The sequence below is a fragment of the Nelumbo lutea genome, chromosome 2 (genome assembly GCF_056320005.1).
Source record: "Nelumbo lutea isolate HS-2025 chromosome 2, American lotus-T2T, whole genome shotgun sequence".
Taxonomy (NCBI): Eukaryota; Viridiplantae; Streptophyta; class Magnoliopsida; order Proteales; family Nelumbonaceae; genus Nelumbo; species Nelumbo lutea.
The window spans coordinates 30,375,270-30,390,395 of NC_142685.1; the positions used below are offsets into that span (position 1 = coordinate 30,375,270).

The window sequence follows — 15,126 nt, forward strand, 5'->3', positions numbered from 1 at the left end:
TCTTGTTTCTTATCCGAGCAGGCATAAGATTTGAATGAAGCTTCTAACAAGTGTCCCTGGTATGCTTAGGCTTCTTGCAATAATCACACACCAAGTCCTTCTTATCTTCCCTTCTAGTCTCACTACTCCCCCTGTCTCCATTCGGCTTAGGTTTTGTTGTACCAACCATAGCCGACTGGTCAATCCCAAGCTGTCACAGCATTACATTCCTCCTACTCTCCTAAAGGTTGTCACCCCCTCCTTCTTTTTGTTAACTTAAAAGATCAGCTCCTAATCCCATTAGGAGCTGCTTATCCAAATCATATTTGGATCAGCCTTCTCTTCTAGTGATAAGGATAAACACTTATCTTATCTGCAGATTAGATTAGCTTTCTCCTAATCCCATTAAGAGGTTTCTAGATCTGAATCACATTCAGATCTGGACTCTCTGAGTGGATAGGATTAAGCTTATGTGCTCACTTAACCTTCCCAACTGCTGCCCAGTTGGGCTTCCTTGTATGGCGTGGGACCCAAGCATTGATCTACACATCAGCCACATGGATTCGGCCCAGCCTTTGTTACAAGGCCTGGTCGAATACACTGTTAAAGATAGTGCACCCCCTGAAACCCATCGAATGGGCTCTATGGGCCCAACACTTACCCTAAGTGGTCCCTGAGCCAAGCCGCCTTGTAACACACAGGGACTGTGGGCATATGCAAAATTAGCCCATCAGGTATTATCCTCAATGGTCTTACACTTAACCTCTCAGCCCTTAATGATCATACACTGCCCGACAAGAGAGGACCTCTCCCTTGGCTGCAAGGAACAGTGTTGCACTCTCTACTTATATGGATCCCGGGAATTAAAACCTTTTTGCAAACATTTTAGAAACCATAATATTTATACTTTTTATATCTCATATAAAATATACCTTGCAAAACAAATCTCAACGATTGAAATCGGCTGCCGGCAGTCTTCGTTTCCAACAGTGAGAGTGCATCCCCGATCATTACCTTTGTCCAACAAAGGGGCTGATCCTGTCACCATGATCACCCACTCAGATGAATTCTCGGATTGTCCCAACATACCCAAGTTTTGACCCCCGCTAAGGATCTCACTGATTGGTACATCAAAGACAGCCCGATCCGACACCTAGTGCAGTATCATAATCGAGTTTAGGGGTTGGGTGTAACTTTCCAGTTTTGCCCATCAATCTCCAAGGTCCAGGGCAATACTAGAAATCTGGTCCAGTTCAAAGATTCAATTAATCCCACACTGTATGTGCCTAGGGTCTCACCCCAATAGCTGAGACAAGCCACCCCAACCGACTTGGTGGCACCACAGTGTCAGCCTTGTCAGGATAGGTCTCCCCAGACCGACCCACTGGCTGTGAACATTCTAAACTAACACGAGTCTCATTAAGTGTCCAGTTTAAGGGTATTACACAAAAACATACCAAGGGAACATGAATCAAATATGCACTTTTATTCATTTACAATAAACTCATAAAGTACATCAATTTTGATTGAAGCTAAGGGCATACAAAACTGTCTAACAGTTCCATAGTACCAGCAGATTTCATCTCGGTATTCCAACTCTCCATCTTACTTCAAACAGTTCAACAGTAATAAAAAAATAGATTGGAGACCTTCAAAAAATAATTTAATATCACACACATAGAAACCACCCCTTCCAAAAGAATAAAATCCTAGCTAGAGAGAAATCTCTTTCCTCCCCACGCCTCCCAACAAAGAGAAGAGTGAACCGATCACTCCGGGAGGCTCAGAAAATTCCAGAAACTAAACCACCCTCTTCAGAAAATCAAAAGAAAACTAACAATACCTAGGCGACCAAGATCAGATCAAAAACAAAGAGTCCAACTTTTCTGGGACTCTTCCCCGTACTCCAGTTACTTCCCGATTTTGATGTCGAACAGTAGATCACCTTCCTGATGACTAGATCCCACCAAAAAATCCAAGAACTAGGCAATATATAGAAGATCGATCAGCCCTTTACTACTTCATGCAGTCAACTGATCTAGGGCTGCATGAGAATGCTTCAAGAAACCCTAGCCGACGCTCTAATACCAAGTAGAAATCTGCTGAATTAAAAATATGAAAGAAAGTAGTTTCTTGAAGAGAGGAGAAGAAGAGAAGAAGAGAAGTTGAAAGAAAATAGAGCAATAATCTGGCTGCCCCCTTCACTTATTATTTATACTAAAAATAATAGAACAGTACAAAGACAACTATGCCCTTATAGGGCGGCAAAACATAAAACAGCATATATCACTTAGAAACATAATAAAATTTGGACTCACATAACTACTGTGGTCCCCACCTCCTATCTAACAACTAACATAAAACATCTACTCAGAAAAAAATTATAAAACAGATTAATCTTCAACAATTAGTGTGATGAGGATGCCAAAGCTTACAAGTCTCTTTTTTCCTAGCAGTGAGTGTTTTCTTTCTTTTTAGGGTTGAACCAAAAAAGACAATAGGCCAAGAAGTACAATGCAGAGAACAACTGAACAGGAAAACAAAAAAAGAGCAGCTTCTACGAATTACAGTCCGGCCCAAGATAACACAAAACAAGGGAATCCCTTTCAACCCCTGCTCTTTCCAAAGAGTCAGCCAGCATGTTGGCACTCCTAGGAACCCAGATGAATGAGACATTCAGGGAAGAACCTAGTGATCTAGTCAACCATACCAGTGACCTGAATTCCCCAGGAATCTGATCATAAGCCTTCAACCAACCAAAACTGTTTGAATCTGCCTTTTTTTTTCAGTTTTTTTTTTTTTTGCTTTATTGTTGTTCTTATGTTCTTGCATTTTTGGATTTTCTTCTCAACTTCCTCATACATCTTCTTACCTTCTCACACCATTTTTCCATTCTTCTTCTATTTTCTTTGTCGCTCAATGAATTTCTGCCATCCTATCTATTTAGTACAGAAGCTATCCCTCTAGTAAGCCTGTAAGCTCTATTTGAGCTCATTTCCACCCATTTATCAATTCTGTCTATACTTGTTCCAATGGTTATTTGCTTTCTTTAAGTTCTATCGAGCCTACTGGTTGAGTAAATCCAGGCTCAGTTTCAGACTAACAGGCTGAGAGCATTATTGGCCTGTTTCCAGCTTTTTCAGAGCCCACTACAGCCACCCAATTAGCTGCTGTTTGGGTGGGTCTTGCATCACGTGTCAATCAAATCCTGACAAAAACTATAACAAAAACAAATTTGTATACAAGTTGTAAAAAACAATGATTTGGTGTAGTAGGTTCTATTCTAATATTGTGAAGTCACAAAATAACACACACACACACACACTACACCTTATACATACTGTTTTCCCTTTTCATTTGGTGGCATCAATTAACTAAACAAGATTAAGCAAGACGAACATATGGTGAAATATTTACCTGAATAGTGAATAACTAGCATGGGGCTGTTTCCATCCTTTGATACTCTCCCTGCACCTCCAGAGATACTCTTACCAACAGTATTGTCAGGATCCACCAAGCCAAGCTGCCAGGCTTTCAATGTCACTGGGAGTGTCACTTCTGCACCTGGCTTCAAAGGAAGGGCTGATTTTAGTGTCTCATATGAAATTGAAATAACAGAATCTTGATTTTTGCCTGATAATGAAACATGTGCTTGCTCAACTGGCACAGATCCTGCATTTGCCAAACTTATCCATACATCACGGATTTCACCTTCATACAAGATGGAAGCACCATCACCTCCTATAACATGCGACACTAGCAAAGGCAAAGAGGGCACCACAGAAATATTTGGAACAGATACATTTTTTAACTTAGCAGAACCACAACAACGGAAAGGATCAGAAAGCACAAGTCCTTGTGCTGCACCAAGGAGTAAATTATCAACGTCCTTGAAAAGATGTTGAGTAATAACACCAAAACAATGAACAATGCATCCAGGAATTGTGATTGGACCCACTGAAGTTGGAATCCCTGATAAACTTATTATTTTTGCTGAATTAGGTGGAAGACTCACGCTTATGGGAAAAGCATCAAAATTTTCAAACTGGACTGAAAGATAAATACTATCAACCATTAAGTCAAAGCCACAGGGATTTGCCAATTCCACCAAAACTTCAACAGGTTCTCCAACAACCCATATCAACTCTTGCTTGCTACCATCATTTGGCTCCCCTTTGCTAAAAGGCGTATAAATAAAAGGTCCTGAAGGGGCAGACCCTACCCACCATTCTTCTCTCCCCAGATTACGTTTTACAATGTCCATTTGTGAGGGATGGACAGGAAAAGAATGCAACCTGGAACCAATAAAATTAGAAATCATGTTAATACAAAGATTCAATCAGTTCTAGTTAATTCATTGATTCGGTCAGTTCTAGTTATATTAACCTCAGTCATACATTCCATACTTTTAATTTAAGAAATGCATATGAGTTTCATACTACTCTCTGTTTACAATGATGCCCAAATATGAATACAGACATGGACACAAGAAACCGTGATGCTACTCTCTGTTTACTAAAATCCTTGGCACAGATAATATGCTTAGTTGCTTATATCATGCTTTAATATCTAGTTTTGAAGCTAATTAGTTAAGTGTCATCTCTCAAGACTTAAGTCTTGTATATATATATATACATACAAGAGAGAGAGAGATTTTCTGATAGTATAATTGTACAAACATATCATTTACATATTGTAGAGGTGGTATTGCTATAGAATATATCTAGAAGCATCCATGCAAAATCCAGAGTTGTATTAGTTACTACCTATATAGCACAATGGTACACTGGGGTAATAAGTATCTGGTTTTAGCATCATAATACATGGTTCTAGAAGTTATGGGAAACCAACACAAAAACACATTTTTCCTCGTTCAAATTATAATAGCTGAAATCTTTTGATCACAAATCAAATCTAATTTAGTGTACTAAGTCAAATAAACACCTAGCTGAAAGGCTTTTAAGACTTGCCACGTGGATAGTCGGTCCCCTAATTTAATTTCTAGGTCAAATTGGTTTTCTCCAAAGGCTTAACCTAATTTAAGTTCCCAAATCAATCAATAACCCAGAACTAAGGCATTGAGACTTGCAACGTGGATGGCGATTCTCAAATAAAATACACAAATAGTTACTTGCAACGTAGATGGTGGGTCTCAAATAAAATACACAAATAGATTCACCCAACTTTTCATGTTTGATACCAAAAAAATCCAATTTATGTGTGCTCTTTGTGTGTGTGTGTTAAGAGAGAGAGAGAGCTGCCAGAGAAGTGGGAGCCACGTTTAAATGGGTTAGAAGCAGTGTTTTCAAAGGCATGGGAGGCGTACGCCTGGAGGTGCGCCTCCAGGCGAGGAGCTCCCAAAACACCCTGAGGCATATGCCAGAGGCGTTGACACCTCTAAGGCATATGCCTCAGGTGCAAGAGGCTCTTGCGCTTTTTTCATGAGGCGTGCTAGAGGCATACGCCTCATGCACATCTGATGCAAAAAGACAGAAAAAATAAAAGAAAAAAGAAAAAAAAAAGAAAAAAGAAAAAAAAAAGGAAAGGAAAGGAAAAGAAAGGGAAGGGAAAGAAAAAGAAATAGAAGAAAAAAAGAGAAAAGGAAAGAGAAGAAAAGAAAAGGAAAGGGAAGGGAAGAAAAGATAAGGGGAAAGAAAGTGGTTTGCCCCCTACCCCTTCGGCTTGGGGGCTTTGCCCCCCAGACCCCCCCGCCCCCTTTCGATGCAGCCCGTTTTTTTTAGCATCTTTATTCTTCTTAATATAAAAGATTTTTATTAAAAATAAAGAAAAATGAGATCCCCCCTTCCTCTTCATCCTCCTCCTAACCCCCCTCCTCTTAAGGAGGCTCACACCTCTTGTGTTCTGAACTACGCCTCACGCCTCTAGGTAGTGGAACGCCTCGCATCATGCCTCTGCGTTTTAAAACATTGGTTAGAAGAATAGCAAATGGACTGGCAGATTGTTTGGAAAAACAAGGGGTTAATAGGGAACATCTCTTTTGGGCTGAATTGCAAATTGGACTGCTCTTGTTAAAGTAAATGATGGATGGGGAAATATCTAGTCCTATTGTATTTGTAGAGAACACTGATGTGGACCCCATGAGTCTAATGTGAGTCTAATCCTTGGTATCAGAGCAAGGATTAGGGCTTCTCATGTGAGTCTGATCCAACCAACCACATGAGAGTTGCCTAGGGCTAGAAGATTAAGAGGGTCCTTTTTCGGCTGATTCTTGGAGATTATCAGAGACTGTAGCAACTGTCCAAAGAGTGGATTGTGTTCTTGAAAATCAGGAAGAATCAAAGGAAGATAAAGAGTCCAAGATCAGTTTCTCTATCAAGACTGAAGGTGGCGATAAGAATTTCTGTTCAAAACCAAAAACTGGTTGCAGAGAAGGTCTTATGTTAGTCTAATTAGATTGACTACATGAGAATTTTTGTAGAGAAGATGGGCCGAATGGCCCATAGGCTGTTTATTCTTTCTTATTAATTATGTTTTTCTGTAATGGGCCTTATTCTGGGCACATCCTATCTATATTATGTTCTTTGTAATTTCTTGCCCAACTAAGGGCCTCCTTGTAATTATTCAAATCTATCTTAATAAAATAGTGTTAGGGTGCTGAGAGAGAGGAAGGTTCGAAACTCTCATTCTCAAACCACCATTGCCGAACTCTCAAGGTCTACTCTCTTCAGTTTTCTTCATGGTATCAGAGCAGGCCTGAACTTCAATATTCTAGGGCTGGAAGCTTAGCTCGTGTTGTCTGATTCTTGGAGGTCATTGGAAGTGCCCAAGACTCGAATCTCTTGGAGAAGTGGTTCGGTGGCTAGGAAGAATCAGAGAAAAAAAAAGGGGAAGGGCAAAAGCTCGGTTCTGATTTGAAGCTCAAAATTGTAAGTTGTGCTCAGATTTCTGGGTTTTTTTTTTTTTGTGTGTGTTTGGACTGTTGAAGTGTCTGAAATTTATGGGTTGTTTCTGTACAACTTTTGGCTGCCCTTTAATCTAGTTTAACCCAGAAATTTCTGGGCTGTTTTCACTCCTTGGACTGTCAAAACTGCTGAAACATCCTTGTATCAAGAGCTGTAGATTGTTGCTTCTATTAGGCTGTTTTTGGGGACTGTACGGACTGCTCTTGTGGCCTTTTTTTCTTTTCGACAGTGGGGTCATCTCTATTGCCCTCACTATGTTTGTAAAAAGGCCTTTTCAGCAATACCGATTGGTATTCACTCCTTGGCTATTTCTTTGGTGATTACCTTGAAGTCCCTAATTTGAAAAGAAACTTCGAATGAGTGAACAGTGCCTAGAAGTTTCTGATTACTTCTTGAAGGCCGAACCAAACTGGTTTTTGGGTGACTCGTGTAGAAGTTTCTGCTTCAATCTTGGCTCTCACAACTTTCGGGTGTAGTTTGGCCTTGTGTATTGCCTTCTTGAGGACGGTTGAACTCTGTCCTTGCTCGTCCTCATTCAGTATACTTGTAGAAGTCATCTGAAATCATATTTGAAGTGTTTACATGATGTACTCCTCAGAGTTTGAAAACAAGAATGGTGCTGAATATGGACTGGTTCAGGGGACTCCAAGTGATTCTTTATTGACTGTGACCACAGTCAAACTAGATGGAACTAATTATCTGGCATGGTCACAATCAGTAAAGATTTATGTATGTAGTAGAGGAAAGTGGGGGTTCATTTCCGGGAGCAAGAAGGATCCCCCAGAAGATGATCCATCCTACGAGAAGTGGATGCAAGAAAATTACACTGTCATTGGGTAGCTTGTGAACTCAATGCAGCCACAAATTAGCCAACACTACCTATGGATGAATTTAGCAAAGGAAATTTTGGACAAAGTTGCAGAAACCTATTCCCAAAAACTCAATGTGGCCAGAGCATATAAATTGAGAAGTGATGTAAAGAATTTAAGGCAAGGGGAGAAACCTCTAATTGTATATTGTTCAACCCTGAAGTCTCTATGGCAAAAGATTGACCTAATAGAAGTTGTAACTTGAGACACCACAAATGATGTAGAGACCTACAGAAAATTGGTTGAAAGGAATAGGGTGTTTGAGTTCTTAACCGGACTAAACCCAGAATATGATATCACAAAACAGAATATTCTTTCCAAGGAATGTGTCTCATTGCCACAAGCTTATGCATTGGTGAGTAGTGAAGAGAGCAGAAGGGTTGTCCAGGTTCAAGGAGCTGATATTAGTGATCACTTTGCGAATATGGGGGTTAAACCTAAAGGGAGTGTTGGAACTTCTGGTGGCACAAGAAAGAAAGAAGTTATATGTGAGTACTGCAAGAAGTCGAAGCACACCAAAGACAAATGCTAGAAATTACACCCTAATCTTGTTCCCATTCGGTTTCAGAAAAAACATGATAGTAAAAGATCAAGAAGTGCAAATGTAGTTGCCGGGCCAGATAGTGATAAGTACTATACTGAAGAGATGTCTGCTTGTGCACAGTTGTCAACCATGAGAGCAGAATATGAAAAGTTTGGGAAGATGATCAGTCAGCTGGGTGATGTGACTTCTCCTTCCAACCCTTCAGGAAATTCAGCTTCTTCTGCATTTGCTCACTCAGGAATAAGGGCTTCTGCCAATCATGCAACCACTTCAAGTAATCTCAAGATCCCTTGGATTATTGTCTTAGGTGCTTCTGACCATATGACCAACCTTTCTACCTTGTTTGTTTCATATGACTTGCTTCCTGGACGTGATAAAATCACTTTAGTTGATGGTTCACTTGCCCCTATCTCTGGTAAGGGAACCATCAAGGCTACGGATTCCTTGTTCCTACCTTCTGCCCTTCATGTACCTAAACTAAATACAAATTTGTTGTCTGTAAGTAGTTTAACCAAGTCACTAAACTGTTGTGTAATCTTTTTTTCCTTCCTACTGTGTTTTTTAAGATCCGAAGTCTCAGAAGGTGATTGGGAGTGGCCATGAGGCGAACGGAATATACCTGCTTGATACTCAAGAACAATGCACTAATCATCATGGGAATGTTACTCTCGGATCTGTTTCTTTAGAGTCTATTAGTCGGATTATGTTGTGTCATCGTCGTTTTGGTCATCTATCTTTTTCTGCCTTGAGTCATCTATTCCCTGAACTGTTTAAGGGAATTAGTTTGCCCAGTCTTCATTGTAAGTCTTGTGAGTTATCAAAGCATTGTAGAAACAATTATCCTTTGAGCAATAAAAGATCTTCTTTTCCATTTAATATTGTGCACTCTGATGTGTGGGGGCCTTACCACTTACCCTCCATGGGTGGATACAAATATTTTATCCTGTTTATTGATGATTTTTCTTGGTTCACTTGGATATTCCTGCTGAAATCCCGTGATGAAGTTCCAAGGCTCGTAAGACAATTCCATGATTTTGTTCTAACTCAAGTTAATACCAGGATTAAAATTTTCAGATTTGAGAGTACAAAAGAATATTTTGAGAAGAACCTATCCTGCTATCTCAATGACACAGGGGTTATTCATCAAAGCTCCTGTGTTAGGACCCCAGAACAGAATGGAGTTGCTGAAAGGAAAAATAGGCATATTGTTGAAGTTGCAAGAAGTATCTTATTTGCCTCACATGTTCCTATAATGTTTTGGGGTGATGCTGTTCTTACTGCTACCTACCTTATAAATCGTATGCCATCCAGGATTTTGGGGTTTAAGTCTCCCTTCAATCTCCTTCATCCGGACAAGGACCTTTTTCCTATTCCTCTTCGTGTCTTTGGCTACACCTGTTATGTACATGTTCCAAGTGTCCAAAGGTATAAATTTGAACCCAAAGCTCAAAAGTGTATCTTCCTTGGTTATTCCCCTACACAGAAGGGTACTGTTGTTTTGATTCAAAGACTGGCACTCGGTATGTCTCAATGGATGTCACCTTTGATGAGCTTTCCCCCTTTTATGGTTCCTCTCCAGAAGGACATTGTCCACAGGGGGAGGATTTGTCATAGGTGTTTGCTCTTCCTCTTCCCGTCTCAATTGAGTCTTTTGATGTGTCTGCTTCTCCTTCAAATGTATCAAGGGTAGATCAGTCGTTCCATTCTCCCTGTCCCAGTACTCTTCAACCTCTACCTCCTCGTCCTATCCTCAATCCCAAGGTGTATCAAAGGCAAGGATCCAGAAATGTGCAGGTTGTTTCTCCTACAATACATGAGCCTCATACACTTCCAGTCACAGATGAGACAACAGGTACAGTTTCAGCACCTTTGGGGTCATCCTTCCCTGACCTTGATATTCCCATAGCTGTTAGGAAAGGAAAACGGAAGTGCACTGCACACTGCATTTCCAAGCACCTTTCTTACAGATTGCTTTCACCTTCATACTTTGCCTATCTCTCTTTTGTTGCTTCTAACCCTATTCCCAGGTCTGTGTTAGAAGCTCTTAAGATTCCAGAATGGAGGGATGCTATGAGATCTGAAATCGATGCCCTACACAAGAATGGCACATGGGAAGTGGTGGATTTGCCTGAAGGGAAGGATCCAGTCGGTTGCAAGTGGGTCTTTACTATCAAATAACCGAGTTGATGGCACCATTGAAAGGTACAAGGCCAGGCTGGTTGCAAAAGGCTATACACAGACATATGGGATTGATTATCTGGAGACCTTTGCACCCATTGCCAAGATGACATCTATGAGGGTTCTTCTATCTTTAGCTACTCACTTTGACTGGCCCCTTTATCAATTGGATGTGAAGAATGCATTTCTGAATGGTGAATTACATGAGGAGGTTTATATGTCTCTTCCTCCAATGATGTATGGAACTGATATGAAAGGAAAGGTATGCAGGCTGAAGAAATCCCTTTATGGACTAAAGCAGTCCCCTAGAGCATGGTTTGAGAGATTTAGAACAGCACTTGTTAACTTTGGTTATGTGCAGACACAATCCGATCATACTTTTTTTGTGAAGAGGAGTGGACCTCTGGAAGTATACCTCATTGTGTATGTAGACGATATTGTAGTGACCGGTAATGATGTTTCAGGAATTCATGATCTAAAATATTTTCTCCATACAGAGTTTGAGATTAAAGATTTGGGGGAATTGAGATACTTCCTTGGCATAGAAGTGGCTCGATCCGAGGATGGAATTCTTATCTCCCAAGAAAGTATGTTCTTGACTTGCTCTCTGAAACTAGAAAGATGGGTGCCAGACCAGTTGCTACTCCTATTGACATGAGTCATAAACTCTCTGCTTCAGATGGGACATTGTTAGAAGACAAAGGAATCTTTCAGAGACTCCTTGGGAAACTTTTGTACCTATGCATGACTCGGCCAGATATTGCATATGCAGTCAGTTGCATTATCCAATTCATGCATGCTCCCCGAGACACTCATATGGCAGCAGTAGAGCGAATCCTATGTTATTTGAAGGGCTCCCTAGGAAAGGGAATTCTGTTTGCCAAGCATGGTCATTAGAAACTTGAAGCCTACATCGATGCTGATTGGGCCGGAAACATTGATGACAGAAGATCTACTTCTGGGGATTGCAGCTTGGTGGCTGGTAATGTTGTTTCTTGGAGAAGCAAGAAACAATCGGTTGTTGCTTGGTCTTCCGCTGAAGCAGAATACATGGCCATGGCACATGGAGTTTCTGAATTATTATGGCTAAAATCATTGATGGAGGAACTTGGAATTGAACATGACAAGCCAATGATGTTGTACTGTGATAATCAGACTGCCATCAACATTGCTCACAACCCAGTGCAACATGATAGAACTAAGCATATTGAAGTTGATCAACATTTCATTAGGGAAAGGGTCTCTTCGGGTGAAGTATGTCTTCCTTTCATCACTTATGAAGGACAGTTGGCAGATTTTCTCACCAAAGGCATTCCCAAGGAAAAACTTCAGCATGATACTAGCAAGCTTGGCATGATTGACATCTATGCTCAGTTTGAGGGGGAGTGTAGAGAAGATGGGTCGAATGGCCCATAGGTTGTTTATTCTTTTTTTATTATTTATGTTTTTCTATAATGGGCCTTATTCAGGGCCCATCCTGTCTATATTATGTTCTTTGTAATTTCATGCTTTGTAATTATTCAAATCTATCTTAATAAAATAGTGTTAGGGTGCTGAGAGAGAGGAAGGTTCGAAACTCTCACTCTCAAACCCTCATTGCCAAACTCTCAAGGACTACTCTCTTTACTTTTCTTCAATTTCCTAGGTTTAGAAGTTTTTCAACAAAGGAGGATCGGCTGATTCTTGGAGGCTACTGGTAGTGTGCGGCTACTACTAAGAAGATTGTAGAAGGCTGGGAGAGTTACAATAATCAAGAAGAATTAGAAAAGGCTTTGGATCCCCAAGATTAGGGTTCTGCATCAGACAAAAGGTGGAGGCCAAAGATTTTCTTTCATAAAGTAAGTTTTTTTTGCTTGAGAATAACCTTGAAAGAATCATCTTGGTCTATTCTGAGAGGTGCAGTTGGAAAATCTTTTTTTCCTTCTAGGGCTTTGAGAGAAAACCCTAAAATTCAAAACTGTTGTTGGTTTCAGATCAGATTTTGAACTGGTTTCATATAGAATTCTGTTTTCTTTATTCTTTGGAAGGCCTAGGCCGGTTGTTATCAGTTGTTTAGGTGTTGTTTTCTATCACAGTAGCTTCAAAAGTTTTTTATTGTTAATTCTTGACCAAGAATGGAGTTTATGAATCAGGGGGAAGGTGTTTTTGGGACTAGCAATTCTGGTAACATGTCTGAGAATGCCTTTCAGTTTACAACTGTGAAGTTTGATGGATCCAACTACTTAGAATGGGCTCAATCGACCATGATGGCCATTGGGGGTAGAGGAAAACTCAGCTACTTGTTGGGAGATGTGAAAGAACCAACTAAGGAGGACCAAACGTATACCCAATGGGTTCAGGAGAACTGTTTGGTTATGACATGGCAGTGCAATTCTATGCAGCCACATATTAGCCGGAACTATTTGTGGGCAAAAAACAGCCAAGGAAATCTGGGATGTCATAAAAGAGACTTACTCCCAACCCCTTAATGTTGCTAGGGCCTATGAATTGAAGTGTGAGGTTAATAACCTTAAGCAAGGAGAGAAACCAGTCTTGGTTTACTTCTCTACTTTGAAATCTTTGTGGCATGAAATTGACCACCTAGAAACACTTGAGTGGGAAACTCAAAAGGATGCACAGACTCATTGAAAACAAGTTGAAACTAATAGGGTTTTTGAATTTCTAGCTGGTATGAATCCTAACTATGATATTGTGAGACAACAAATACTAACAAGGGACAGTGTGACCTTATCTCAAGCCTACTCCTTGGTGCATAGTGAAGAGACTAGGAGAAAGGTTATGATGCAGCATCAACCCTTCCCACCAGCCTTGGCAGCAGTTAAACCTTAGTCTGGGGGTGATACGGAGAGGGATATAAAGAAGGAAGATAAGCGGGATCTAGTGTGTGAGCATTGCAAGAAACCTAAGCATACTAAAGACACATGTTGGAAGCTGCACCAACATCTAGTTCCAGCAAAACTGAGGAATAAAAGGGGTAATGCTCATATCGCTGTTAGTACCGATTCAGCATCCTCATCGGGCACAAAAGGCACGCCTCTAGACATCTTAGCTGTTGTTCGGGTTTCCCTAACTTAGTTGGAAAAGAAAGTTGGGAATTCAGCTCAATCATCTCAGTCATCATCAGCTCCTTCCGCATCAGCCTTTGCTCATTCAGGTACTCGGGCCTCAACTTACCATGCTTTAGCTTCAGGTAACAATGAACATTGTTGGGTAATAGAATCAGGTGCATCTGACCATATGACTAGCTTGCCATCACTGTTCACTACCTATCACTTATCTTCTGGTAGAGATAAAGTGTCTATTGTTGATGGTTCCCTTGTTCGCATTTCTGGCAAGGGAGGCATCAAGTTGTCTAATACCATCTCCTTATCTTCAGTTCTGCATGTTCCTAAGCTTGATACTAACTTGTTTTCAATCAGTAGTATTACAAAACATCAGAATTGTTCAGTAACTTTTTTCCCTGACCGATGTATTTTTCAGGACTTGGAGACAAGGAAGGTGATTGGGACTGGCCGTGAGACGAATATGATCTATCTGCTTGGAGAGAGTTCTCATTGGGAAGACCATGAAGATAGGAAGTCTTTTATTTCTCAGTCTGTTAGTCAGGTTATGCTTTGGCATAATCGGTTAGGTCATTTATCCTTTTGGTCTTTGAAGATTTTGTTTCCAAATTTGTTTGAGTCTGTTCAGATGTCAAATTTGAGATGTGAGAGTTGTGAGCTTGCAAAGCATTGTAGAACATCTTATTCATTGAATAATAAAAGTAGTAATTCTTTTGATGTTGTGCACACCGATGTTTGGGGCCCGTATCACATCCCTTCTAGGGGGGATACAGATATTTCTTGTTGTTTGTTGATGACTATACCTGTTTTTCTTGGGTTTACCTTATGCATTCTCGAGATGAGGTTCCTTCTCTGACTCAAATCTTTCATCAGATGATTTTAACCCAATTTGTGGTCAAAATCAAAATCTTCAGATCCGATAATGCGAAAGAATACTTTACCAAGCCATTAGCCCCTTATCTGCTTGATCATGGAATTATTCACTAGAGTACTCGTCCTTATACACCACAGTAGAATGGGGTTGCTGAGAGGAAGAATAGGCACATATTGGAGGTGGCTAGAAGCATTATGTTTAACTCCGATGTGCCTATCCGTTTCTGGGGCGATGCTATTCTTACAACAGTGTATCTCATTAATCGAATTCCTTCACGGGTTCTTGACATGAAGCCTCCATTTGCCCTTCTATACCCCAATAAAGAATTGTTTATTGTTCCCCTTAAAACCTTTGGTTGCACTTGCTTTGTTCAGATTCTTGGACCTCATCGTTCCAAATTTGATCTTAAGGCCTCCAAATGCATTTTTCTCGGTTATGCACAAACTTAAAAGGGTTATTGCTGCTATGAACTTACTTCTGGGAGGAGATTTGTCTCGATGGATGTTACTTTCTTTGAGGAGGTACCCTATTACCCTAGGGTTTCTCCTCAGGGGAGAGTAGTGAGAGTGTGGTTAGTGAGAGTAGGGTTAACTCATCAGAAGTTCATTTACCTGTTCCATTGTGTGATGAGGGATGTAATGGGGAGGGTTGTCAGAGGTGTCAGGATTTGAGAGTCTATCACAGACGGTGGAGGCAA

The 15,126-nt window shown here is 40.5% G+C and overlaps 1 protein-coding gene across 1 annotated transcript in view; it reads right to left on the reverse strand.

Moving 5' to 3' along the window:
• LOC148869568 (trafficking protein particle complex II-specific subunit 120 homolog) overlaps positions 1-15,126 on the reverse strand; it is a 61,620-nt gene that overhangs the window by 23,327 nt on the left and 23,167 nt on the right. The window contains exon 8 of the mRNA XM_088969197.1: positions 3,397-4,274. Within this exon, the coding sequence (XP_088825323.1) occupies positions 3,397-4,274 (878 nt within the window). The remainder of the gene's footprint in view (positions 1-3,396; positions 4,275-15,126) is intronic.